At 45.6% G+C, this 23630-nt stretch overlaps 12 protein-coding genes across 12 annotated transcripts; 7 read left to right on the top strand and 5 right to left on the bottom strand.

The window, feature by feature from the left end:
- On the bottom strand, positions 1 to 725 carry KL928_003839 (uncharacterized protein; the record flags this gene model as incomplete). The annotated part of the gene is made up of 1 exon (XM_043204470.1): positions 1 to 725. A coding segment is annotated over one exon (725 nt), but the record flags the coding sequence as incomplete, so codon positions are not given.
- Positions 726 to 1016: 291 nt separating this feature from the next.
- KL928_003838 (uncharacterized protein) lies at positions 1017 to 1859 on the bottom strand (the record flags this gene model as incomplete). The annotated part of the gene is made up of 1 exon (XM_043204469.1): positions 1017 to 1859. The coding sequence occupies one exon, from the start codon at positions 1857 to 1859 to the stop codon at positions 1017 to 1019; it is 843 nt and encodes a 280-aa protein (XP_043059280.1).
- A 337-nt stretch (positions 1860 to 2196) lies between these two features.
- KL928_003837 (uncharacterized protein) lies at positions 2197 to 5880 on the top strand (the record flags this gene model as incomplete). Its single annotated transcript, XM_043204468.1, has 1 exon — positions 2197 to 5880. The coding sequence occupies one exon, from the start codon at positions 2197 to 2199 to the stop codon at positions 5878 to 5880; it is 3684 nt and encodes a 1227-aa protein (XP_043059279.1).
- A 262-nt stretch (positions 5881 to 6142) lies between these two features.
- On the bottom strand, positions 6143 to 6847 carry KL928_003836 (uncharacterized protein; the record flags this gene model as incomplete). Its single annotated transcript, XM_043204467.1, has 1 exon — positions 6143 to 6847. One exon carries the CDS (start codon positions 6845 to 6847, stop codon positions 6143 to 6145), a length of 705 nt encoding a protein of 234 aa, XP_043059278.1.
- Positions 6848 to 7020: 173 nt separating this feature from the next.
- KL928_003835 (uncharacterized protein) lies at positions 7021 to 8559 on the top strand (the record flags this gene model as incomplete). The annotated part of the gene is made up of 1 exon (XM_043204466.1): positions 7021 to 8559. The coding sequence occupies one exon, from the start codon at positions 7021 to 7023 to the stop codon at positions 8557 to 8559; it is 1539 nt and encodes a 512-aa protein (XP_043059277.1).
- Positions 8560 to 9407: 848 nt separating this feature from the next.
- On the bottom strand, positions 9408 to 10293 carry KL928_003834 (uncharacterized protein; the record flags this gene model as incomplete). The annotated part of the gene is made up of 2 exons (XM_043204465.1): positions 9408 to 9564; positions 10142 to 10293. The coding sequence occupies 2 exons, from the start codon at positions 10291 to 10293 to the stop codon at positions 9408 to 9410; spliced, it is 309 nt and encodes a 102-aa protein (XP_043059276.1).
- A 962-nt stretch (positions 10294 to 11255) lies between these two features.
- On the top strand, positions 11256 to 11852 carry KL928_003833 (uncharacterized protein; the record flags this gene model as incomplete). The annotated part of the gene is made up of 1 exon (XM_043204464.1): positions 11256 to 11852. One exon carries the CDS (start codon positions 11256 to 11258, stop codon positions 11850 to 11852), a length of 597 nt encoding a protein of 198 aa, XP_043059275.1.
- Positions 11853 to 12548: 696 nt separating this feature from the next.
- On the top strand, positions 12549 to 13901 carry KL928_003832 (uncharacterized protein; the record flags this gene model as incomplete). The annotated part of the gene is made up of 1 exon (XM_043204463.1): positions 12549 to 13901. The coding sequence occupies one exon, from the start codon at positions 12549 to 12551 to the stop codon at positions 13899 to 13901; it is 1353 nt and encodes a 450-aa protein (XP_043059274.1).
- A 204-nt stretch (positions 13902 to 14105) lies between these two features.
- Positions 14106 to 17240, top strand: KL928_003831 (uncharacterized protein; the record flags this gene model as incomplete). The annotated part of the gene is made up of 1 exon (XM_043204462.1): positions 14106 to 17240. The coding sequence occupies one exon, from the start codon at positions 14106 to 14108 to the stop codon at positions 17238 to 17240; it is 3135 nt and encodes a 1044-aa protein (XP_043059273.1).
- Positions 17241 to 17281: 41 nt separating this feature from the next.
- On the top strand, positions 17282 to 18871 carry KL928_003830 (uncharacterized protein; the record flags this gene model as incomplete). The annotated part of the gene is made up of 1 exon (XM_043204461.1): positions 17282 to 18871. The coding sequence occupies one exon, from the start codon at positions 17282 to 17284 to the stop codon at positions 18869 to 18871; it is 1590 nt and encodes a 529-aa protein (XP_043059272.1).
- A 107-nt stretch (positions 18872 to 18978) lies between these two features.
- Positions 18979 to 21558, top strand: KL928_003829 (uncharacterized protein; the record flags this gene model as incomplete). Its single annotated transcript, XM_043204459.1, has 1 exon — positions 18979 to 21558. The coding sequence occupies one exon, from the start codon at positions 18979 to 18981 to the stop codon at positions 21556 to 21558; it is 2580 nt and encodes an 859-aa protein (XP_043059271.1).
- Position 21559: 1 nt separating this feature from the next.
- KL928_003828 (uncharacterized protein) lies at positions 21560 to 23404 on the bottom strand (the record flags this gene model as incomplete). The annotated part of the gene is made up of 1 exon (XM_043204458.1): positions 21560 to 23404. The coding sequence occupies one exon, from the start codon at positions 23402 to 23404 to the stop codon at positions 21560 to 21562; it is 1845 nt and encodes a 614-aa protein (XP_043059270.1).
- Between the last annotated feature and the right edge of the window lie 226 nt (positions 23405 to 23630).

Genomic DNA, 23630 nt, shown 5'->3' with positions numbered 1-23630 from the left:
TCAAGCACCCTCATCTCTTCCTCTCCGTGTGCAACTTCCTCCGGAGTGTTTGGCATTCCAAACATCATCCAAAAACTCCCTGCAAAAGACAGGAGCCCCTCGATCAGGTAGATGTATCTCCACGGAGCCAAGCCAGAGCTGATCTTTGTGATTCCAGTACCTATGAGCCCCCCAAAGGCGCTGGAAAATGCAGATGCAGCAAATAGGTACGACACACGTTGCGAAAGCTCGGACTGGAAGTAAAAGTCTGAGATGATGAGGGAGATTGACGTGAAGAAGGACGCCTCAAAAAGCCCAAGCAGCAGCCGACACGCTAGTAGTGATCCGTATCCACTGGCAAACATTGTAAAAGTAGACACCAATGACCATAGCGCAACCATGCATCCAAGATACTCTCGCTTCTTGTCGTTGAAGCACCGCATCATCAGCAACACTCCCGGAAGCATGAATGGCAAGTAGGTTGCATACACTATCGACACCGCTGTCGAGTACTGTGCATCAGAGATCCCAATATCCGTGTTCATACCGGCGACTTTCGCGTTGCCAATATTGGATCTGTCCAGAGCGGAGAGAAAGTACATTGCAGACAGGATGGGCATGATCCTCCAGTCCATGCGGCGGACCAACCGCTTGTGAGCCGAGGGAAATGGGCATTCTGTGGAGACCGAAGGCGCGACCTCAACCACAACCCCAGCCCCCTTCACGGGATCCTCTGACTCAAGCATAGTAATCTCAGATATTTAGCGAGCGTTTTATATCCCGAGTCGATAAGATTTTCTTATCTGACAGGGAACGTGTATTGTTCCCCAATAGGAAATGCCATGGCAATCATGCGCTTTTGCATAGTTACTGCACGCTCCTTACATTGAGAATCGGATTGAGTGTCCAGTTTCTTGTCAGATATGCAGAAGTGGAGCCTGTTTTCCGATGATAAGATACGAAAATCGCTAGACCGATCAAATAACGCGCGCTTCCTAACGTGACACTTTTACTTTTGGTTACGGTCTTAACGGATATCATCCTAAACGTTTTATGTGCTCGCTGGTAATGTCCAACGTCAACATCGCACCCGTAGTATGAGAGATAACAGGGCCCCTGATTTTCTCCTTTTGCTGCATCACTACCAGCTGAGGTGTCACCCCACATCCCCAGAACACAGGAATCTCATTGTCATGAATGACAGGTTGCCCACCGAAATCTGGGCGTTTCAAGTCAGGAATTCCTAGTCTCTCTGCTCCATCGTAACCCCAGTCAATTGGCTCTCCATGTGTTTTTCTAAATCTTGAAGTAATCTTACGAACTTTTGGCACATCTTCTGGTTTGTAGGGACGCATACTGACAACATACGTGCAATTAATGAATACACCTGCCGGATCAAGGTTTTTGGTGGTCTTGTAAACAGGCACTCCTCGTCCAAGTGTTAGATGCCTAGGAATTAGTCCATTCTCACAAAGTTCATGTTCAAAGGAATGTGAGCAGCCAATTAGGAACCCTATATGGTTACTAGACCATTCATCCATGACATCTGTTTTGGTTAGTCTCAGCTCCCCATTTTCGTAAATGTTGTACGAGGGAAAATCAGTTCTCAGGTCAAAACCTTTCTGGAGATACCTTGAGTCGTCTACTGTAAAAGGGTCACCAACTGGGGTTTGGCATAGCAGTGGGCATGGTACTGGGTTACGAAGGCACAGGTTAATGAAATCGTTTGCGTACTCTTTTGGGAGCACTATAAGATTGGCCTGGGCATATTTTTCACAGGCACCAGACGTGTGGGAGGTATGTTTTGCGTCTCGACAAAGCTGTCTGAACTGATATGGTTCCAATTGAGCGTATTCTGCCATCTTCAACTTTTGAGACATTTGCTTTCTTATCATATAGTCGCATTTTCTTACCATTGATAAGAGTTGAAAATCATCGGGATGCAACCACCGCCTGCGTAAAAAATGATCCACCATTCAAAGCCGCACGCATGAACATCATATATCAGAACTTCATCCGGAACCTCCAGAGGTAACATGCTAAAGATATCCATTGGTAAGTTATCTTATCCTTCATCTAACATTAGATCGTGGAGGGACATTTACCGATTGTATTGCTACCTCGACTGAGGACAGTGAAATAATCCTGAAGGTATTATCTGTGGACCCAAAGAGTTATGATGACGCACCGGTCGAGGCTATCCGGCGTGTTCTTGAGATGCACAGAGGGACCAAGATTTCCCGTGGGGAGCTACTTGATCTTTACGATGTCTCGGAAATTCGACTCGGCACAACTGTTAGCACCAATGCTCTTCTTGAACGAAAGGGAAGCAACGCGGCATTATTTGTTACACGAGGCTTCCGCGATGTGTTGCATATTGGGGATCAAAGCCGCCCATATATGTTTGATTTCAAGATCAATAAACACGACATTTTGGCTTCCGATATCTGGGAAGTGGATGAAAGAGTGACCGTTGAAAGCTCTTCCGAGTACAAGGCTGCGAACTTGGATTTTCTTCAAAAGTTTGGAAAAATTGAGAGTCTTACAGGCAAGCCTCTGAGAATCATTGAGCCACTGAATGTTGAAACAACAATTCGGAAGCTCCAGGAAGCCAAAGCGAAAGGCTATGAGTCTGTTGCATTTTCTTTTTTGCATTCATATTTGTATCCCAAGCATGAGCAGGAAGCTGCAAAAATTGCAGAGAGCCTTGGTTTCAAGAACATCGTGCTATCTTCTCAGGTCTCGGCTCTATCTGGATTTGTAAGCCGGACACAGTCGTCGGTTGCCGACGCATACGTCACTCCGGTAATGAAAGATTACGTCAGGACTTTTATGTGTGGCTTTGTTCCTGGTACTTTTGATCGGGTCAAATGTCAGATTATGCAATCCGATGGAGGTCTGATCAGCTTTGAAAAAATCAATGGATTGCGTTCCCTACTCTCTGGTCCTGCTGGGGGTGTTATTGGCTATAGCAAAAGCACATTCAACTCTGAAACCCCGTTGATTGGCTTTGATATGGGCGGGACATCCACAGATGTCTCAAGATACGATGGTAAGCTGGAGCATGTTTTTGAGACTGTCACTGCAGGGGTATCAATCAGGACACCTCAATTAGACATCAACACGGTGGCAGCGGGTGGTGGATCCATACTAGAATGGAAAAACGGTTTATTCACTGTAGGGCCAAATTCAGCTTCTTCCCATCCTGGACCAGCCTGCTACAGAAAAAATGGGCCACTGACAGTGACAGATGCTAATCTTATTACGGGAAGACTCATCAAAGAGTTCTTTCCCAATGCTTTTGGTCCCAATGAAGATGAGCCTTTGGATTATACTAGTCCGCTGAAGAAATTTGAAAAGCTGACCAAAGAGATCAATGACAGTACAGGCAAGAGTTTTACCGTATTTGATGTCGCGGAGGGATTTCTAAAGGTTGCGAATGTATCAATGTCAAGGCCCATTAAGCAACTGACCGAGTCAAAAGGACATAAAGCTTCAGACCACGTTTTATGCTCGTTTGGCGGGGCTGGAGGTCAACATGCTTGCCATATTGCCCAGAGTCTAGGTATTACGAAAGTCTGCATACACAAGCATTCTTCCTTGCTATCGGCCTATGGAATATCGGTGGCCGATAGTGTGGTTGAAAAGCAATTGCCTAGCTCAGATGTTTTCACGGAGGAGACTAGCTCTACCATATTTTACAATCTTTTGGCACTCCAAAAAGAAAGTGAGACTGAACTTGGTGAGTACGATAAGACTATTGAATCAAAATTGTATCTGAATTTGAAATACAAAGGCAGCAATACTGCATTAATGATTGAGTGGAATCGCGTGAATGATGTCATTTCCGAGTTTGAGAAGCAGCACTTGAAAGAGTTTGGTCTCAACTCTGATCGTGAAGTTGTTGTTGAGAGTCTTCGGGTAAGATCCACGGCCAGCGGAATTGCTGGCAAACTTACATCTCCTTTGGAGGAGGAAAAGACTACGCATTTCAAAAAGCCACGATCAAAAGCTATAAGGGTTCAAGAAAGCTACTTCGACTCAGAATTCGTTGATTGTCCTGTCTATGTCTTAGAAGATTTACAGCGAGGTGACTTGATACCTGGGCCGGCTTTCATTGTCAACGATATACAGACTTTGGTCATTATCCCAAATGCAACGGCAAAAATTCTTACAACTTCCATCCTGATAGATGTACCAAGGCTCGGAACTCAGTCGACTAAATTGAAAGTGGATCCAATCGAGTTGTCTGTTTTTAATCACCGGTTCATGAGCATTGCAGAGCAAATGGGAAGATCATTGCAGCGTTCTAGTATCAGCACAAATATCAAAGAGCGTTTGGATTTTACATGCTCTGTGTTTTCTGCTAGTGGTGGGTTAGTGGCCAATGCTCCCCATGTTCCTGCAATGATTGGTTCCATGGCCTACGCCGTCAAATGGCAGATTGATCATTGGGGCAACAATATTCATCCTGGGGACGTTATTATTTCCAATTCCCCAATAGCTGGTGGCACGCACTTGCCCGATATTACCTTGATCACACCGGTCTTTGACGAAGACGGAAGTCGTATTATATTTTGGACGGCGTCAAGAGGCCACCACGCCGACATTGGCGGAATTCTGCCTGGATCAATGCCACCTAATTCAACCCAACTTTGGCAAGAGGGTGCCATTCTCAAGGCAGTCAAGGTGATCAGAGACGGAGTATTTGACGAGCAAACAATACGAGAGTATTTATACGATCAGCCCTCTAGAATGCCAGGCAATCATGGGACTAGAACCCTCAGCGACAACATATGTGACATCAAGGCACAGATTGCCGCGAATGCAAAAGGTGTTTCACTAATTAAAGTTCTCATGAATGAATATGGGATGGACGTTGTTCATCTTTACATGAACGAAATGCAATCCGCCTCGGAGCTGGCCATCAGAAACTTGCTGAAAGATATCAGTAAAAGGTATGATACATCACACTTAGAAGCGAAGGACAAAATGGACGATGGCACTGTCATCCGCCTTACGATTGATATCGATACTGAAAGTGGGTCTGCTATTTTTGATTTTACCGGAACAGGCTCACAGGTGAATGGTAATTGGAACGCTCCGATAGCTGTCACACAGTCATCGATTATATTTGCTTTGCGCTGTATGGTCGAAGGCGATATACCTCTTAACCAAGGATGTCTTGCTCCTATCAGCATAAATGTTCCTCAAGGAACTCTTTTACGACCTGACGAAGAGGTTGCGGTATGCGCTGGAAACGGACTGACATCACAGCGTATTGTTGACGTGATATTCAGGGCATTTGAGTATGCAGCTGCCTGTGGTGGTGACATGTCAAACTTCACTATTGGAGTTGACGGGCCTGACGGATTTGGCTATTATGAGACAGTGTGCAATGGAAGTGGTGCAGGACCCGGCTGGCACGGAGTCGATGCAGTACAAACAAATATGACAAATACCAAGATCACAGATGCGGAGAGTTATGAGCAGAGATATCCGGTTATTTTGAGAAGGTTTGGTATCCGTGAAGACAGTGGAGGTACAGGAAAATTTAAAGGTGGAAACGGAGCAGTGCGTGAAATCGAAGCAACATCTCCGTTGGTCGCATGTATTCTTTCTGAACGGAGAGTCTTTGCGCCCTATGGGCTTGCGGGGGGATCCCCAGGAAAACGGGGAAAGACAATCGTGAGGAGAGTTAATGGTAGCATTATCAATCTCGGAGGAAAAAGTTCCATTTCCGTGGTTCCTGGGGATAGAATTATTATCATGACCCCTGGAGGAGGAGGATACGGCAGTGGTAGTAAGGAAAAGTCAGTTTTAACCGTCGACAAATATCGGTTTCAACCAAAAGCCAACGGAACAGTTGAGATCATGAGGGGATTAGCTGAAACTAACTAAAGTTTTTGAAATTTTTATTAGACTTAGATAAGCTGCATCTGCTGATTACGTCAGCCGCTCTAGTTCTGATTAGCGACTACCCCACTTTCTGTTTTCTTGGCCAGTTAGATTAGTTTAATTTCAGCATTATAAATCTCCGTGATAAGGAATGCTGCTTCATCACAAATCTCATTGGTCATTCTGTAGCCCTCCCTCTGCACTCTTTAGTCTAGGTTTCTGGCTTCTCTTGAATATCCACTGTAGTTGTGCTTACTCTACTTCTTTACATCACCTTTCCGTCACCCAACTCAAAAACAAATTTTAACACTTCTTTGGCAAATTCTCCTTGCATCTCTATGTTGGGACAGTGACCACAATTAAAAATCCTTAGCTTTGAATTTGGAATGCGGCTCCGTATCTCCTGTGCAAATTGCACTGGACGCACCCTATCAAGAACACCATGAATAATGAGAGTAGGAATATTGATTTTGTTCAATTCGGGTACCAGATCCGCATCTACCTGACATTGAAGCATTTTCGCAGCTCGTACATTGGGCTCGCTAAGTGACTCATAGTACTTTCTAAAGGCAGCCAAGATGTCCATGTTGATGGAGTCCATACTGTGCACTCTTGCGGCAATATATTGATCTATAAAGACATCAGTGATAGGCTGACTGCTGAGCTCTTTCACGTGTCTTTTGATATCCTTATGACCATTAGTGTTTGCACCTGTATTCACAAGCACCATGGCTTTAATGGCTCCAGATGAGTCAAGGAGTGCTGCTTGCATACAAATAAGTCCTCCTGTCGAGTGGCCCACTAGTACTACGTTATCATGTAGCATAGCTATTTTCAGCAGTTCAAGAGCAGTTTCTTCCAAAGAAGGAACCGGATCCTGTCGCATCCACTCAAACACATACTTGTCTACTGGCAAAGCATCAAAGCTCTCTGGTGGACACAGGTTTCCAGGAACACAAATGAGAAACATTGTCCACTAAACATCTTTTCTCCGCATTAATAGATTTCGCGAAGGCTTGGCAACTTGCGGGCCATTGATTTTTAGCTATAGTTTTCTTGGCTTATGCATGTTCGCACTAACCCCGCGTCAGGCCCGAAAATGAAATGTATATAAGTGTCTCCTGTCTGCCTCATTGGTCAACTATGTTTTTGCAGAATTTGAGAGGTAAGAAGCTGTCGTTAGCCATTGCTTTGGCTGGCGCGTCGGCTTGGATTTTGCAAGGATACGACCAGGCCATTATGAATGGTCTCTTGACAATGGAGACATTTGAGAAACAGTTCCCAACGCTCAATACCAGTAGATCCGGAGTGAACAAAGAGCACGCCACTGTGATTGAGGGAACGGTCGTTGCTATTTACGAGCTAGGGTGTGTGCTTGGGTGTGTTGCCTCTTACTTTTTTGGTGACAAGCTTGGTCGTCGCCGATTCACTATGACTGTTTGTACCGTCACGATTATTGGAGTTATTATCCAGACCACTTCTTATCGTATAACGCAGCTTATCATCGCACGAGTGATTACTGGAGTGGGAGTCGGAGGTATCACAGCCACGGTGCCGACATACATCTCGGAATGCGCTCCAGCACGTTTGAGAGGTAAGCTAGTGCTTCTTTGCGGATCACTCGCAATTTTTGGCGTGGCACTGGCCACCTGGGTCGACTTTGGGTTTTATTTCGTCAAAGACAGCTCCGTCAATTGGAGATTTCCAATTGCACTACAGATGCTCTTCCCTATTATCTGTATTTCGCTGATTCTCTTTCTTCCCGAGTCTCCCCGCTGGCTGGTGAAAGTTGGGCGTACAGGTGAAGCGGCAGAGGTGTTTGCTCGGCTGGAAGATAAACCTGTTGAAAGCGACCAAGTTCAAGGAGAGATCTCGCTGATCCAGCAGTCTCTGTTGGAAGACCCAGCAGCTATCAAAGCTTCTCCTTTCTCAAGAACCAAAAACAAACATCTGAGGCGTAGTCTTATGGCCATTGGTCTCAACATTGGAGCTCAGATGACGGGAATTAATATTGTCACCTTTTACTCCACGAGCATTTTTGAGCAGCAGCTCGGCTACAGCTCTGTGGAAGCTCGTATCTTTTCGGGGTGTCTTCAGATCTGGCAAGCGATGTGTGCATTTGCTGCCATCTTCTTGATTGATATATTTGGTCGGCGGTATGCAATGATTCACGCCGCAGCAATTATGGGAGTTTGTCAATTTATTCTCGGGGGGCTTGCCTCAGACCTCGAAAATCCAGCTACAGCAAAGGCTATGGTAGCCTTTTACTTTGTGGCAATGTATGCCTTCCCTGTCGGTCTTCTCCTTGTGGTTTTCATGTATGCAGCTGAAATTGCACCCCTCGAGTCTCGCGCCCAGATTACTGCCATCAGCACTGCATGCAACTGGCTTTTCAATTTCTTAGTGGCAGAAGCTTCTCCAACAGCATTCAACAACATTGGCTATAGATATTACTTTGTCTATGGATCTGTCGCTTTTGTACTGCTTGTTTGCTTGATTTTGTTTTTCCCAGAAACAAGAGACAGAAGTCTGGAGGAGATTGACGATATATTCATTCAGTCTCAAACATTGTTCGACACTGTTCGCGTGGCCAAGACAATGCCAGTTCAAGGTGATGCTGACTACGACCCTGAAAGAAAGCTCTCATTTGAAACTAAAGACGTTGTCGAATATGTGGAGTGACTGGTGATCTCTAAGGTGGTGGCTATCTTGATCATTTGAAGACGTGTTGGGATTTCATCAATTTTCCCAGCATGCTTTTTCAAAATTTGCTGATTATTAAAATTCAGACTTGGTATATCTTCAAGAAAATGTACTTTGAAAGTACTTTCCATTCTTAAGTGAACGTTGGGTCACGTTTATAGTACGTAAATAACCAACCAAACTTGAGTCAGCCAGTTGGACCTGATGCGTGCTGGCTGTTTCTTTTTGTCTATGAGATTGGAAGGGCTGCATAAAGTTACTTTTTTCGAGCTGAGAATAAGGGGTGTATATAAAATGCAAGAGTAGGAGGTACCCTTGTGATCTATTCAGTGTCTTGACAAATGAATCATATGATCCATCCAGTTTGAGTATTATTAGAAACGGTGGATAGTTGATTATCAAAGCTTTAGGGGGAGAGTATCTAACCGGACTACAAATACCTAACTGCTTAATTCCTACAACGAAAATTCTTGTTCGATCTGATTGTTTTGGCAGGGCATCATTTGCTATCACAAATGTACCGTACCGTTTTAAGAATTGTTTTTGTCACCAAAAATCGAATAGCTCGAAAACACTATCAATGGCAAGAGCAGTTGAGAAAAATCATGCTCTTAAAAACTAAGCCATGTCGCTTTTCCAGTTTATAGTTGCCCGCGGGGCAAGGAGGACTAAAATTCAGTAACAAAGTTATTTGAGCTTGACTATGACAGTGGCAATCACTAGTGACTATAAACTTGGCGTCATCGTTCATAGTGATGGAAGTATTATGTTGGATATTCCAAAGCCAATACTGAGCAACAGGAAGCTCAACATCACAAAGCTGTCTGCTAGCTAGCTCTTCGAGCGTATACAAACCCGAGAACTATCAAGTCATACCGTTTTGAATACATTCTATCACCAAGCTTGCACTGAGCATCAGCGTACAGTTTCTTGGCTTCGCGCTTGTGACGAAGCACTATTGCGAGAAATGGAGCTTTATAATCACTTCAAAGCATGGCCCAGTCGGGCTACTTCACGGCCTGCCTCCAAGTATGCGATTCTCATCAAGAGCAATGCCACGAGGTTTGAGGTTTTGTCCTGGATGGTTAACGTGGCGAAGAGGGATGGTCCTGCTTCTTATCATGAAACAGATCTGTGTGCCAAAAAACTAGATTTTTTGGTCTGACATTGGGGAATCCCAGCACTTTTCAAGCAAAGCAAGAGTAGATCCTAGTTATGTGCCAGAAATAAACCGAGTGAGGTATGCGCCTGGGCAGTCGCTTGAGCTGAGTTCAAACTCACTATCTTAAACAAAGAACAATCTTAGGAACATGTATGTTGGTGCAGGCTTCAGGTTGGGATAGACCTGTTAGTTCATTCTCCAGCTTCTGCGTCGAACAAATCGAGCCAGTCTTGAAATGCGCGAAACACACCGTAGTGAACCCTCATGTCCCGATGCAGGTCTGTGTTCCTTGTGGTCTACCGATGAGGTTGGTTAGTTTTTCCACCAAGGTTTAGAATTTCACGATAAACGTGCCTGTGCTTATTGTTTTCCATCTTTCGATGATGCGTAGGTTCATACTCTAAAATAAGGTATTGTCTTCCAAATCCTACACCTATGGCATAAGTAATCTGCAAATCTATGTCGAATGGCGCGCCTGGGTTATAGTCCCTGTGTAGGCTCCTGCGGCCTCCAGGAGCTGTATCATCCGTATATGATTTCTGCCTCCACATGGGCTCTAGAACAGTATATATACCTACCAGCTACTGGAAACCTCTGGATATGGACTCCTTTTAGCTGGATTTCGTTTGATTTATTCCGTGATCTCCTCTCTCCAATATGTGCAGGTGGTATCATCAATCAGATAGCAAATAACAAAACATCCACGCTCGTAGAGAGCGACATCGTATTTTCGACGAATCTTTCTATAATATCTGTCCATTACACTTCAGGAATGTGAAGGGAGCAACGACAATATCTTCTTTTCGTAAGTTTCTCGCCCTATCTATGCAACTCTCATTGTCTCGTTGCGCTCGGGACTGATACTAGCAGGAGGGCAGCACAGTGGGATTCGAGAGTTTGAACCAGGCGGATATCTTTTTTTGCTAGCAATTTGTGGTAGAAATTAAATAAGCTATGACGCACATCGTTGCCAGGTTAGCATAACCTTTTCGGTGTTTTCTTCACAGCGTACGACAAGCTCACAACGGTAAAGAAAGTCCGCAAGAGGCTCTCTTTTAGAGGCAGTGCAACCATTTCAGCGGCATCAACCTGGTAGCATACGAACCTTTGCTCTAGGTGCTCGAAAGGATGCAATGCAAAAGGTTGTCTAGGCCAGGCTCTCTAGTAAGTAGGTGATTCCTGAATCCCTTTTAGCAGCCTGGATTCTTGTTGCAGCCAATCCCCACAAAAGCATTTTAGTTTGCAGGCCTCGTGTGTTTTATTCTGTAGGTCTGAGGTCTGGCCGAGATTCCAGCCGAAACAAGCAATGTTCCGCTCTTCGGATCTTGAGACTGTAAGGGAACCTTCTCGAGATGCTCAATGATAGGAGTACAGGTCTAGTCTCGCAACCAGCAACCCTGTCAATTTTCCGAGTGTGGCTCTTTCAAGCACGCGACCTGGCGCCGCAGACAAAATCGCATGGCCGGTTTTTCAGCTTCGATATTTGTGTGGCTGCCATAGCTCAAAAAAAGTTATGCTTACTCTTTATCATCTTCCTTACGCTGAAGGATACGGTGCCAACGCGCGCAAGATTGCAATTCTCCTCAATGAGCTTGAGCTTAATTGGAAGGGCGAAGCTGTTCCAAGGGACACTGTTCGTACTTCGCCTGAGTACGTACTTCTCCATCCCGACCGTAAAGTTCCTGTTCTGAAGGACGGTGAAACCATTGTGATCGAGTCTGCCGCAATTCTGCAGTATTTGGCTGAGGTTTACGGCTCAGGCAAATACCTCGAGTCGAAATACGACACTCTGGCGTGGGTTTCCTTGCAGAATGGCTTGTCATCGGCGGTTGCCTCGCTGTTCCATGCTGAAGACGAGTCGCAAAAGACAAAGGCAATCAATAACGCTAGACACTACTTGGGACTTTTGGATGACAAGCTAGCATCCCCCAAGAGCGGATACATACTCGACTCGGGATACTCAATTGCAGATATTGCATGGATTGCGTTTGTTGACGAAAGACGCAAGGAGAGACTTCGCCTTGAAAGCTGGGAGCAATTCCCGAATATTGCCAAATGGCAGAAAAAGGTCCTTACACGTCCTGCTGTCGCTAAGGCATACGAGGAGTAATATCCTGAAATGTCCAAAAAGTCCGTCGAAATTACGGATGAGCCGAATTCGAGAGGAAATTATTTTTCTAGACCCTTGAGGACTCTATGTAAGACCTTGAGCACGATATCGACCAAATAGACGTTCTTTGTTTGTTCTGGCATGTCATGGACATTATATCTCGAAATCATTGCAAGGGAGTCATCAATTATTGAAGTGTAGCATAAATTTTCGTAGCACAGTTCACTTGGGAGCGGCACAGAAACGGGCGCAGTTACATTTGGTACGTGTTCGCTAAAAAGACGTTTGGCCTAATAGCTTGCTCATCGGAGAATATTCTGCTCAAAAGCCAAGATTCCAATTACGGAAATAGAAGTATTTTCTTCAAATATCCTCGACGGAGATTTCTTTGCATACTTTTTGCTACCCTGCTATTATGATAACAACGGAAAAGTTGATAAGATTTTTTTAGTGCAATAGCGTACATATATAACAGTGTTACCACAACGTAGAAATGCTCCCATACGAACAGAATTTTAAGCGATGCGACTCTCTAGCTTATGGGAACCACCTGCAGTGAATCCAAGAAACCTGAAAGCCACCTCAGTACCAATTTTCAACGTATGGAACGTCTATGGAAGAAACTTCTTTTTTGCGTGGTTTGGCTTCTTTGTGTGCTTTCTTTCCTGGTTTGCCTTTCCGCCTCTGCTTCATGGCATGCTGAAAAAGGACCTAAAGCTCACCGCAGTGGATATATCTAACAACAACATTTGTGGATTGACTGGAACCCTTCTGGGGAGATTCGTTTTGGGGCCCCTCAACGACAAGTACGGCCCACGGATTACTTTGGTAGGCGTTCTGCTGGCGGGAGCAATTCCAACTGCCTTTGTTCCTTTGGTTACCAATGTTGCGGGTTTACATGCCATCCGTTTCTTTATTAGCTTCCTCGGCTCCTCGTTTATTTGCTGCTCCCAATTTTGCGCGGTGTTTTTCGATAACAATATCATAGGAACAGCAAACGCTGTCTCCGCCGGCTGGGGAAATGCTGGAGGGGGTGTGGCATTTTTTGTCATGCCTGCCATTTCAAACGCACTTGAAAAGAGAGGTTACTCTTTACACCATTCGTGGAGCTACTCTTTTGTGATCGGACCCTTCTTGATTCTGATGATGACGGCAATTTTGATTTTTGTTTTTGGCAGCGATTGTCCAAGGGGCAAATGGTCTCTCCGTGGAGACATCCTTGGAATAAACATGGATAACACGCTCGTGAAGTCTGTCTCCGTCACCAGAAATTTCTCCAAGGAGGGAGAGCTCACTTCTGTCTGTGTTGAGCCTGTTAACGCAATTGATGAGGTTGTGGTTGAGCCAAACCAGGACAAAGAAATCTTTGAGGTTGCAGACATTATAAATGAGGACGAAATTATCGAAGACCCAACTATCAAAGACGTGGTCAAGATTTGTATTTCCCCACGCACGATGCTGGTCGGACTTTGCTACATGTGCTCGTTTGGTACTGAGCTGGCAGTGGAGTCTATTATCTCGAACCTATTTGGTCAGAAGATGCCAGAGTGGAGCACTTCCAAGGCTGGAGCGTGGGGCTCGATGCTTGGGCTCCTTAATGTGGTGACAAGACCTGCTGGAGGCATAATTTCCGACTTCCTATACCAGAGATTTAAAACTACAAAGGCCAAAAAGTTTTGGATGATATTTACTGGCTTGATGCAGGGAGTGTTTTTGATCTGGATTGGATTGGTTCCGGAATTGTCCATTGCGGGACTCATAGTCTCCGTTTCGTTCTTGTGCCTCTGGTTTGAGATGGGCAACGGTGCAAACTACGCTTGTGTTCCGGTCGTGAATAGACACCATAGTGGTATTGTGAGCGGAGTCACGGGAGCAATGGGTAATCTTGGAGGCATTGTGTTTAGTTTAGTGTTCAGGTACACTATAGCAAATGGCGTGAACAACTATTTCAAGGCTTTTTGGATTATCGGAATTGTTTGCACTGTCGTGAATGCAGCCTGTGTGCTCATTCCAATCAGAGAAGAGAGGCCTAGGAAGGTGGAAATTTGATTGAAATCTCGGTTACTCTTTTATAACTTATGCAATGCAATGTGAGTTTTTTTATTGATAAGAATTTTAGGATGCATTGTGCGATAAAGAAATCTGCTAAGCGGAGATTAATTGTATGGACGGAAATTATATGGTAATTAAAGGTGCTGTCTACCTTGACAAATAAAAGCGGTTGCAAAAGTCATCTAGATTTTGTAGACTTTGATGGCTTGCGCTGTTCCTCCCCTGCCTGAGGACATCAGTCCTCCGGCCAGTAAGAAGAAGCTTGTCATTGTGGGCCTAGGCATGGTTGGCCTATCATTTCTCGAAAAGTTGCTACTGAACGACTCAAAACTAGACGAGTACAGTATAGTTGTTTATGGAGAAGAGCCATATCTTGCTTATAATCGCGTTGGCCTCACTGAGTATTTCCAGCACCGTGAGTTCAAAAATCTCCTGCTTTCGCCAGAGGAGTTTTACCAGCTACGTGGCGAGAAATGGGACTATGCCATTGATGAGAAAGTAGTCGACATTGATCGGTCAGCCAGAATAATCACCACAAACAAGGGAAACAAGACGTCTTACGATGTGCTTGTCCTTTGCACGGGCTCCACAGCCATCCTTCCTACCGATCTGCTACCACCCCCTACCAAAAAAAGCTACCGTGAAATGGGGTGCTTTGTCTACAGAACCATCGAGGATCTTTATTCAATGATTGACTTTTGCCAGGGTTCAAAGAAAAAGAGAGCCATTGTCGTTGGTGGTGGACTTCTTGGACTAGAAGCAGCCAAAGCTCTCTACGATATGGAATCCTTTGTGGATATCACCATCGTCCATAGATCTCATTGGCTTCTTTCCCAGCAGATGGACCAAAAAGGCGGTTCCCTACTTACCAGCAAAGTGAAAGAGCTAGGGATTACTTGTCGAACTGGAACAACTGTTTCAGAGCTGATCTTTGACGCAGACCAGAATCTGACAGGAGTGAAGTACGATAACGCGGAGATTGAAGAATGCTCCCTTCTTTGCTACACTATTGGTATCAATCCAAGGGATGAGCTTAAGAGCTGCGGTCTAGATGTGGGCTCAAGAGGCGGATTCAAAGTGGATAATATGTTACAGACTTCGGATGAGAGTATATATGCTATTGGAGAGTGCGCTTCTTGGAATGATATGACCTTTGGGCTAATTGCTCCCGGATATGAAATGGCTGATATACTGGCCTTCAACCTCACCCAGGGAAAGCTGCACCAGCCAAAAGAGTTTTCTGAGCCTAACATGGGCACCAGGCTGAAGCTGATGGGCGTTGACGTTGCATCTTTTGGCGATTTTTTTGCAGACAGAAATGGGCCCAAATGGATCCCTCGCGGATACGAAAAAGAAGTTCGTGGCCTTGTATTTGAGGATCCAATAGACGGAACGTACACAAAGTTGCTTTTCACGAAGGACGGCAAGTATATGCTTGGAGGAATTCTGGTTGGTGACACAAGCAATTACACCAAGTTTTCTGCGATGATAAGGAAACCGTTACCCAAGTCTCCTTCCGAGCTGCTGATTGGAAAAGCTGGGGACGATGACATGGATATACTCTCAGACGATACCCAAATATGCTCCTGTCACAACATCACAAAGGGAAAACTTGTGGAAGCCGTGAAGAATGGTTGCAGCAGTCTTGGAGACCTGAAAAAGTGCACTAAAGCGGGAACAGCTTGTGGAGGTTGCGAGCCTACGGTGAAAGTCATATTTGAGACAGAATTGAAAAGACTGGGCGGTAAGGTGTCCAACAACCTATGTGTCCATTTCGACTATTCAAGAGCAGACTTGTTCTCACTTATTATGGTCAAAAATTTCCGGTCTTTCAGAAGAGTCATGGAAGAGCTGGGAAGCGATCCTAGCTCGGCGGGATGCGAAATTTGCAAACCAACTATTGGCTCCATTCTCTCGACGTTATACAACCGCCACCTTTTGAAAAAGGAAGTTCATGGTCTGCAGGATACAAATGACCGGTATCTTGGTAACATACAGAGAAACGGCACTTTTTCGGTTGTTCCTCGAATGTCGGCCGGCGAGGTCACTCCAGAAAAGCTTGTCTCAATTGGCCAGATTGCTAAAAAGTATGGAGTTTACACCAAAATCACAGGAGCACAACGACTAGATTTGTTCGGCGTCAAGAAGAGCGACCTGCCAAAGATTTGGAAGGACCTCAACGAAGCTGGCTTTGAGAGCGGACAGGCTTACGGCAAGAGTCTGAGAAATGTCAAGTCCTGCGTTGGATCAACATGGTGCAGATACGGAATAGGAGACTCTGTTGGTTTGGCTGTCAGGCTGGAAGAACGGTACAAAGGCATACGTTCACCTCATAAGATGAAAGGAGGCGTGTCAGGGTGTGTTAGAGACTGCGCCGAGTTCCACTCAAAGGACTTCGGTCTATGTGCCGTGAAGGATGGATTCAATATATATGTTGGCGGAAACGGTGGAATGAAACCGGCACACGCGCAGCTCCTTGCTACCAATGTTCGTCCCGACGAGGTGATCCCTATTCTGGACAGATACCTGATGTTTTATATTACCACAGCAGATAGACTACAGCGGACAGCTCGATGGCTAGAAAGCCTTGACGGTGGAATCGAATACCTGAAGGACGTCATCATACATGATAAGTTGGGGATTTGCAAAGATTTGGAAGCCCAGATGCGCCAGCTTGTGGCCGGTTACTACGACGAGTGGGCCAAAGCTGTTTCTGAAGAGAAAGACAATCCAATCTTCAGGCAATTTGTGAACACACCAGAGAACCAGGATACTGTGGAGATAGTCAATGAAAGAGGCCAACCACGACCGGCTATGTGGCCCGAAAAAGCGGTCGACCAGAAGTTCAATAAAATCAAGTGGTCTTCTGTGAGCTGGCAGGAAGTCTGTCAGAGCTCTGATTTGCCTCTAGCAGAGGCAGGGTCCTCGGCAACAGTCTTGGTTGGAGACACTCAAATTTCTCTATTCAGAACGAACGAAAACGAGCTATATTGCTCTCAGAACATGTGCGGACATAAACGTGCGTTTGTACTAAACCAGGGACTTCTGTCGGAGGATGGTGACAAAAATTGCTACATATCGTGTCCAATGCATAAACGGAACTTTTATCTCAAGTCGGGGGCCTGCAAAAACGATGAAACCTTATCTATCGCGACGTTTGAGGTCAAGGAGGAGAATGGCAAGGTATATGCCAAACTTCCGCCAACAACGGAGCTGGATGAAATTTTGGGAACTTCAAAATGGAAGGTGACAAGTCAGGAGACAGAAGCTAAAAAAGCCCGCAAGATAACACCTGCGAGAAATTTGGTCGACAAACCAGTATCCTTCGATTGGTAATTTTTTATAGATAAAAGATAAAAAAAAAAGTTTAAAATTTAATGAGCTCACAGACCCTGAGGATCTGCACTTCATGTAAAGTATTGCGACGGAAGGACTGCGACGGCAAAACTCCTTCATGTTTGAACTGCATCAAAAGAAAGCGGGAATGCATCTATCAGGTTGACAGCGACAAACGAAGACGAAAGTACCATACAGACTATACCCAATATCTTGAGAAAAAAATACAGGTCCTTCAGGAATTTCTTTCCAAACATGATCCGCAGCTACATCTGGGCGAGCACAGCGAAGGGTCTGAAAGCTGGCTTTTTAAGCGGGTAGATGAGGAAGCAAAACTGGCCACCCTTCTTAACGAGATGGATGACTTGCATCTTGACAACTCCTCGGAGCCTGAGTTGCAATATGAGGATCTTGCGCCCTTGGCTGGAGTTTCAGGATTTAACGTGTACTATATTGATCCGATATTCAAAACAGAACTGCTTTCGCTATTCCAGAGGCACTGTTCTGAGGTCGTCTACGCTATCAGCCTCACGATACCCACCATCGAGATATGGGACTTTTCGGCCGACACTGTTCCGTCCCATCAGCTGCTTATGCTCGCAGTGTATGGGGTAGCTTGCTTATATTCCAAAAATCCACTTGCGTCCAAACTCAGCAAATTACTGATAAACCAGGCTGCGCAAATTGCACTATATGCGTCTAAATTCAACTTGGACGAATACCTGCTCCAGGGCCTTCTGCTTCTCTCATGCTACGAAATGGGCATGGGTAATGACTCGATGTCTTATCTATACATTTCTATGGCATGCTCTCTGACGCAGCATATGGGGCTCCATATATCGTACGACGAGCATTCCTCGGCGGCCAAGTTTGCACCACGAACCACTCCGTTCCAATCAGCGCTTCTGTGGTCTATCTGTACACAGGATAGAATTATCACGTCAAGGATTGGAGTGCCTTCTTGCATTCACTTCAAGCGAATTATCTCTCCTGTCTATGAGGTGCAACTCTCGCCGCGCGATCCCAGCTATCTGGAGGAGCTCTGTTTTTGCTACACGACTCGTGTGTGGTACATCATGGACAGGTTCACTGACCAAATCTGTTCTATACAAGGTGATCTGGGTGATACACAGGAACGAGGGAAACTGCTTAAAACCGCAGAGCTTGCGTTCCAGGCTTTGACGAATTCATTGCCTTTGCCGTTCAGAGCTGAAGAACACTCCAGAAGCTACCACATAATACTATTCCAGCTCAACTACGAAGCATGTGTGGTGCTGCTATACAGATTATTCATCGACGACCCCTCAAGCAGCAACAAATGCGTTGCCTCGGCCACAGAAATAAGCAGACTGACTCGAATTTTGCTTGAAACGGGCGCCATTGAACGGACGTCCTATCATTTTGGCTTCATTTGCTATTTGGCGGCAATGATACATCTTGTGCTGTACTCCGAGAAGCTACGTCCAGAACATCTACTCAACCTGGAAACCTGTGTCACCGCCTTGGACATTTCTGGACAACGATGGAAAAGGGGCGCACAGCAGCTGGAAATGCTTTATGAGTTTTCGCAAAGCCACGGAATCAATGTCCCAATTCTAGAAACGCTCTCTTCCAGATGGACGAAATTTTAATATTATTTCCGCTTGTTTAATTTTATTCTCCGTCTTATCTGCACGAAAATTAATATAGTAGCTACTAAAAACCATGTATCGTAAACTCTCTGAAGCTCTGCATTGTGATGGACTCTGTTGTCACTGAGGTAACTTACGGTCTAGAGATCAAGAAGATCAAGAAGATCACGGATCTGCCATTTCCGGTCAGACAGGACTCTCCTTTAACCGAGGTGCTTCCTGCAGATCTGAAGACCAAAGATAATTTCGTCGCTAGAGATCCCGACCTTCTTAGACTTACTGGTTCGCACCCATTCAACTCTGAGCCGCCACTGGGAAAGCTCTACAACTCTGGGTTTCTCACCCCAGTGAGTCTTCATTTTGTCAGGAACCATGGTCCTGTTCCTTACGTTCCTGATGAAAGTATTTTAGATTGGGAAGTTTCAATTGAAGGCATGGTCGAGACTCCATACAAAATCAAATTGTCGGAAATAATGGAACAGTTTGATATCTATACAACTCCCGTGACTATGGTCTGTGCTGGAAACAGGAGAAAGGAGCAGAACATGGTAAAAAAGGGGACCGGTTTCAACTGGGGAGCAGCTGGAACATCCACCTCTCTTTGGACAGGTTGCATGCTTGGAGATGTGATTGGCAAGGCCAGACCCTTGAAAAGAGCCAGATACATATGGATGGAAGGTGCAGACAACCCAGCAAACGGTGCATACGGTACCTGTGTTCGCTTAAACTGGGCTATGGACCCTGAACGATGCATTATGATGGCATACAAACAGAACGGCGAGTGGCTGCATCCTGACCATGGAAAGCCGCTCCGAGTAGTGATCCCTGGTGTCATTGGTGGACGATCAGTCAAATGGCTAAGAAAATTAGTGGTGAGCGACCGACCTTCTGAGAACTGGTACCACTATTTCGATAATCGTGTTCTGCCAACAATGGTGACTCCAGAAATGGCCAAAAGTGATGACAGGTGGTGGAAAGACGAGCGATATGCCATTTACGACCTGAACTTGCAAACAATCACTTGCAAGCCTGAAAACCAGCAGGTTATCAAGATTTCGGAAGACGAGTACGAAATTGCAGGTTTTGGCTACAATGGAGGTGGAATCAGAATAGGCCGAATTGAGATCAGTCTCGACAAGGGGAAGACCTGGAAACTGACCGAGATTGACTATCCAGAAGACAGATATAGGGAGGCTGGATATTTCAGGTTGTTTGGCGGACTTGTGAACGTTTGTGACAGAATGAGCTGCTTGTGCTGGTGCTTCTGGAAGCTCAAGGTTCCTATTTCTGAACTAGCGGCGTCAAAAGATATTCTCGTCCGTGGAATGGACGAGCGTATGGTGGTCCAGCCGCGCACAATGTACTGGAACGTAACGTCTATGCTGAACAATTGGTGGTATAGGGTTGCTATTATCCGTGAGGGTGACAATCTTCGATTTGAGCATCCGGTGGTGGCCAACAAGCCTGGCGGCTGGATGGACAGGGTCAAGGCAGAGGGTGGAGATATTCTGGACAGTAATTGGGGCGAAGTGGACGACACGGTCAAGCAGACAGAAAGAAAGCCGCGTGTTGATGAGGATATCGAAATGATGTGCAACCCAGACAAAATGGATGTCATTATCAGATACTCAGAGTTTGAGGCACACAAGGACAGCGAGACAGAGCCCTGGTTTGCTGTAAAGGGTCACGTTTTCGATGGCAGCTCGTATCTGGAAGACCATCCGGGAGGAGCACAATCGATCTTGATGGTGAGCGGCGAAGATGCCACCGACGACTTTATTGCTATTCACTCATCTTATGCCAAGAAGTTGCTTCCTCCCATGCACTTAGGAAGACTTGAAGATGTCAGCTCTGTTACCAAAGTAGAGTCTGTCGCGGAAAATGTCAAGCGAGACGTTTTGCTCGATCCGCGAAAATGGCACAAGATAACACTTGCGGAAAAAGAGATCATCTCTTCCGACTCGAGAATATTCAAATTCGACCTTGAGCATCCAGAACAGCTTATTGGTCTCCCAACGGGTAAACACTTGTTTCTGAGGCTTAAAGATTTATCTGGCAAGTATGTGATGAGAGCATACACCCCTAAATCAAACAATACTCTGCGAGGTCGTCTGGAAATACTGATAAAGATTTACTTTCCAAATAAGGAATACCCCAACGGCGGAATTATGACAAATCTTATCGAAAACCTGCAGGTGGGGAACCAAATCGAGGTGAAAGGACCTGTCGGCGAATTTGAGTATGTCAAGTGCGGGAAGTGCATTTTCAACAACAAGCCTTACCAGATGACGCATTTCGTAATGATTTCGGGAGGATCGGGCATCACCCCAACTTATCAGGTCTTGCAGGCTATTTTCAGCGATCCTTCCGATAGAACATGCGTGCAATTATTTTTCGGTAACAAAAAAGCCGACGACATCCTGCTTCGAGAAGAGCTTGACAACCTTCAGAAAAGACACCCGGAACAATTCAAAGTTGACTACTCGTTGTCGGATTTGCAGAATCTGCCGGAAAGCTGGAACGGGTTGACAGGCAGGCTAACGTTCAACATTCTGGACAACTACGTCCAGGGAAAAAACACGGGGGAGTATATGCTACTGGTATGTGGACCGCCGGGAATGAACGGTGTGGTCGAAAACTGGTGCAAAGCGCGCAACTTGGATAAACAGTATGTAGTGTACTTCTGACCTATGCAAAATCGAAATCAAAACTATCAAGAAACGTGGGTATATTGTAGATGTCAAGAACAGGCGCGTCCGTTGCAAAGTCTCTATCCATTTCTGCTTTCAGGTAGTTTTGGTAGACGTCGTTCTGGGCAATTACAGTCTCAGGGGGCGGCTGGCTTCCTTGTCTCAGCTCATCAAGAATGGGAACACTTGCATTCCACTGTTTAGCAAGACTGTCCAAAACTTTGATATCCTTGATTCCCCGGGTCCAGACATCTGCGTATTCGCTCAACGCGGTCACGAATTTTACAAAGCGAGAGTTCGCCGCTGCTTGGAACGATTCGTCCTTGTTGGCTAGAATAAACAAGTCAAACATGGCACATTGGAATAAAAGATAGCCAACAAAGTATGGAGCATTGTTAAAGCCGTGAAGCTCTGAATACCTTTCCGTAACTTTGGATGCTGATGTGCATAGCCTGATCATCAGCTCGATGATCGTTTGGGGGTTTTGTATAAGGTAGGACCTGTGCAACAGCAGGAGCACAACATAGTACGACAGGTGCAAAAGAAGAATCCGTTTGTCTGTTGTGTCGGGCTTCAGCATTATTGCATCAGGAAATGATTCATAAAGCGCACGGAGGTTAGAAAAACCCTGCTCAAGCAGCATTTGTCGATGGGAATTGTGCAGGTAGTCGGCACGGAAAGAGTAGATCTGTTGAGTGGAGCGGTCATGAAGATACCACAGCCTGGAGTGGAAAGAGAATGTCAGCTCGCTGATATAGAGGTCAAAGTTCTCCGGCGAGTTTTTCGGGCCGTAAAATGGAGTCATGATTCTGAAGTATTGAATTCTACAGCCGCGACCCAGCACAGTGGTGATGAATCTGTCCTGCAGAATGATTGACCAAAAGAGAGCGCTTTTAAGCGGCGACGTGGACACAACACTTGTTGGAATGCCCGATTTCAGGGGCCTCTCAGCAGCATGGAGACCAATGTATTGAGCCTGAGAAGCACACATGGCATCAAACAGCCAGGAATTAGAATCATGGGCCATCCCAAGCTCAAAACATGACAGTATAAGCAGTCCCTGTAAAGTGTTTTCGTTCAAAGCCTCTTTGCACGCAGTGATTGCCGCACTTTCAGCGCTTTCCAGAAATGCATGGGTGATGGAGGGTCTGACGTAAGCCGAGGCATAAGCAAAAATCGAGCACACCAGCAATTGGTGGTCCGGTTCAGCACACGGATACGGCCAGGATCGCACCACGCCCAATGTGAGCTGAGAGACATAGAAGAACTTGCCAAAGTTCTCCTCAAACACGTTAAAAAGGTGCTCTCTGAACTGGGGTGAGCAAAAATTTATATCCAGCAGCTCAGTTTCCGGATTCATAAACTTCTCGTCTCCGTCCTCAACCACCCCCTGCCGTCCCGAGAGCGGCCCATAGAACTCCGTTTTGTCTCCCTGCTGTCTCACTTTCCATGCGGTGGACACTATTTCTTCCAGCGCGTTGATGTTGGTGTACTTTTCTCCCATATGTCCCAGCTGAGCAAAGTCGTTATTCTGAGTCAACTGCGGCGGTTGCGGGAGGATCGAACTAAGATCAAAGTCCTTCAGGGACTCAGTTCTCTTGATTAAATTAGCAGCATGCAGCTCCAAAAGGTCGGCCTTGACCTCCAGATAGTCGATATGAGTCGAGTCGTACTTTTTCTTGCGTCGATCGTTATCGGAGCTGTATTCGCAGCCATCAGTGTTGTTATACTTGACACATGTTGCACATGGTTGTGCTCCGTCGCATTTTCTCTTTCGTCTTTTGCAAAACGAGCAGGCGTTGGAAAGTAGCTTTGGCGGCCTTCCAGGGACGGAACCGGACATGATAAAAAAATAGGGTGCGAAAATAATCTTTAGATATTATCTATTTCCTATCTAACCCGGGATCTTGATACTGGTCACTAAAAAATGCTCGCTCTGTTTTTGTTTTTTTCAACTGATCCAGGTCCAGAAACTGATGCCCGTTCCTAGTCCCTCAGCTCTACTGGCTGAGCCGGTGTCTGTAGGGACTCCTTTCCATTGCTATCCATTTTGGCAGCTGCAACTTCTT

The sequence above is a fragment of the Ogataea angusta genome (assembly GCF_019207475.1).
Source record: "Ogataea angusta isolate 61-244 chromosome Unknown 61-244_NODE_7_length_650817_cov_90.064852, whole genome shotgun sequence".
Taxonomy (NCBI): Eukaryota; Fungi; Ascomycota; class Pichiomycetes; order Pichiales; family Pichiaceae; genus Ogataea; species Ogataea angusta.
The sequence above is the reverse complement of the archived record's forward strand: the minus strand, read 5'-3'. Positions and strand labels throughout refer to the sequence as shown.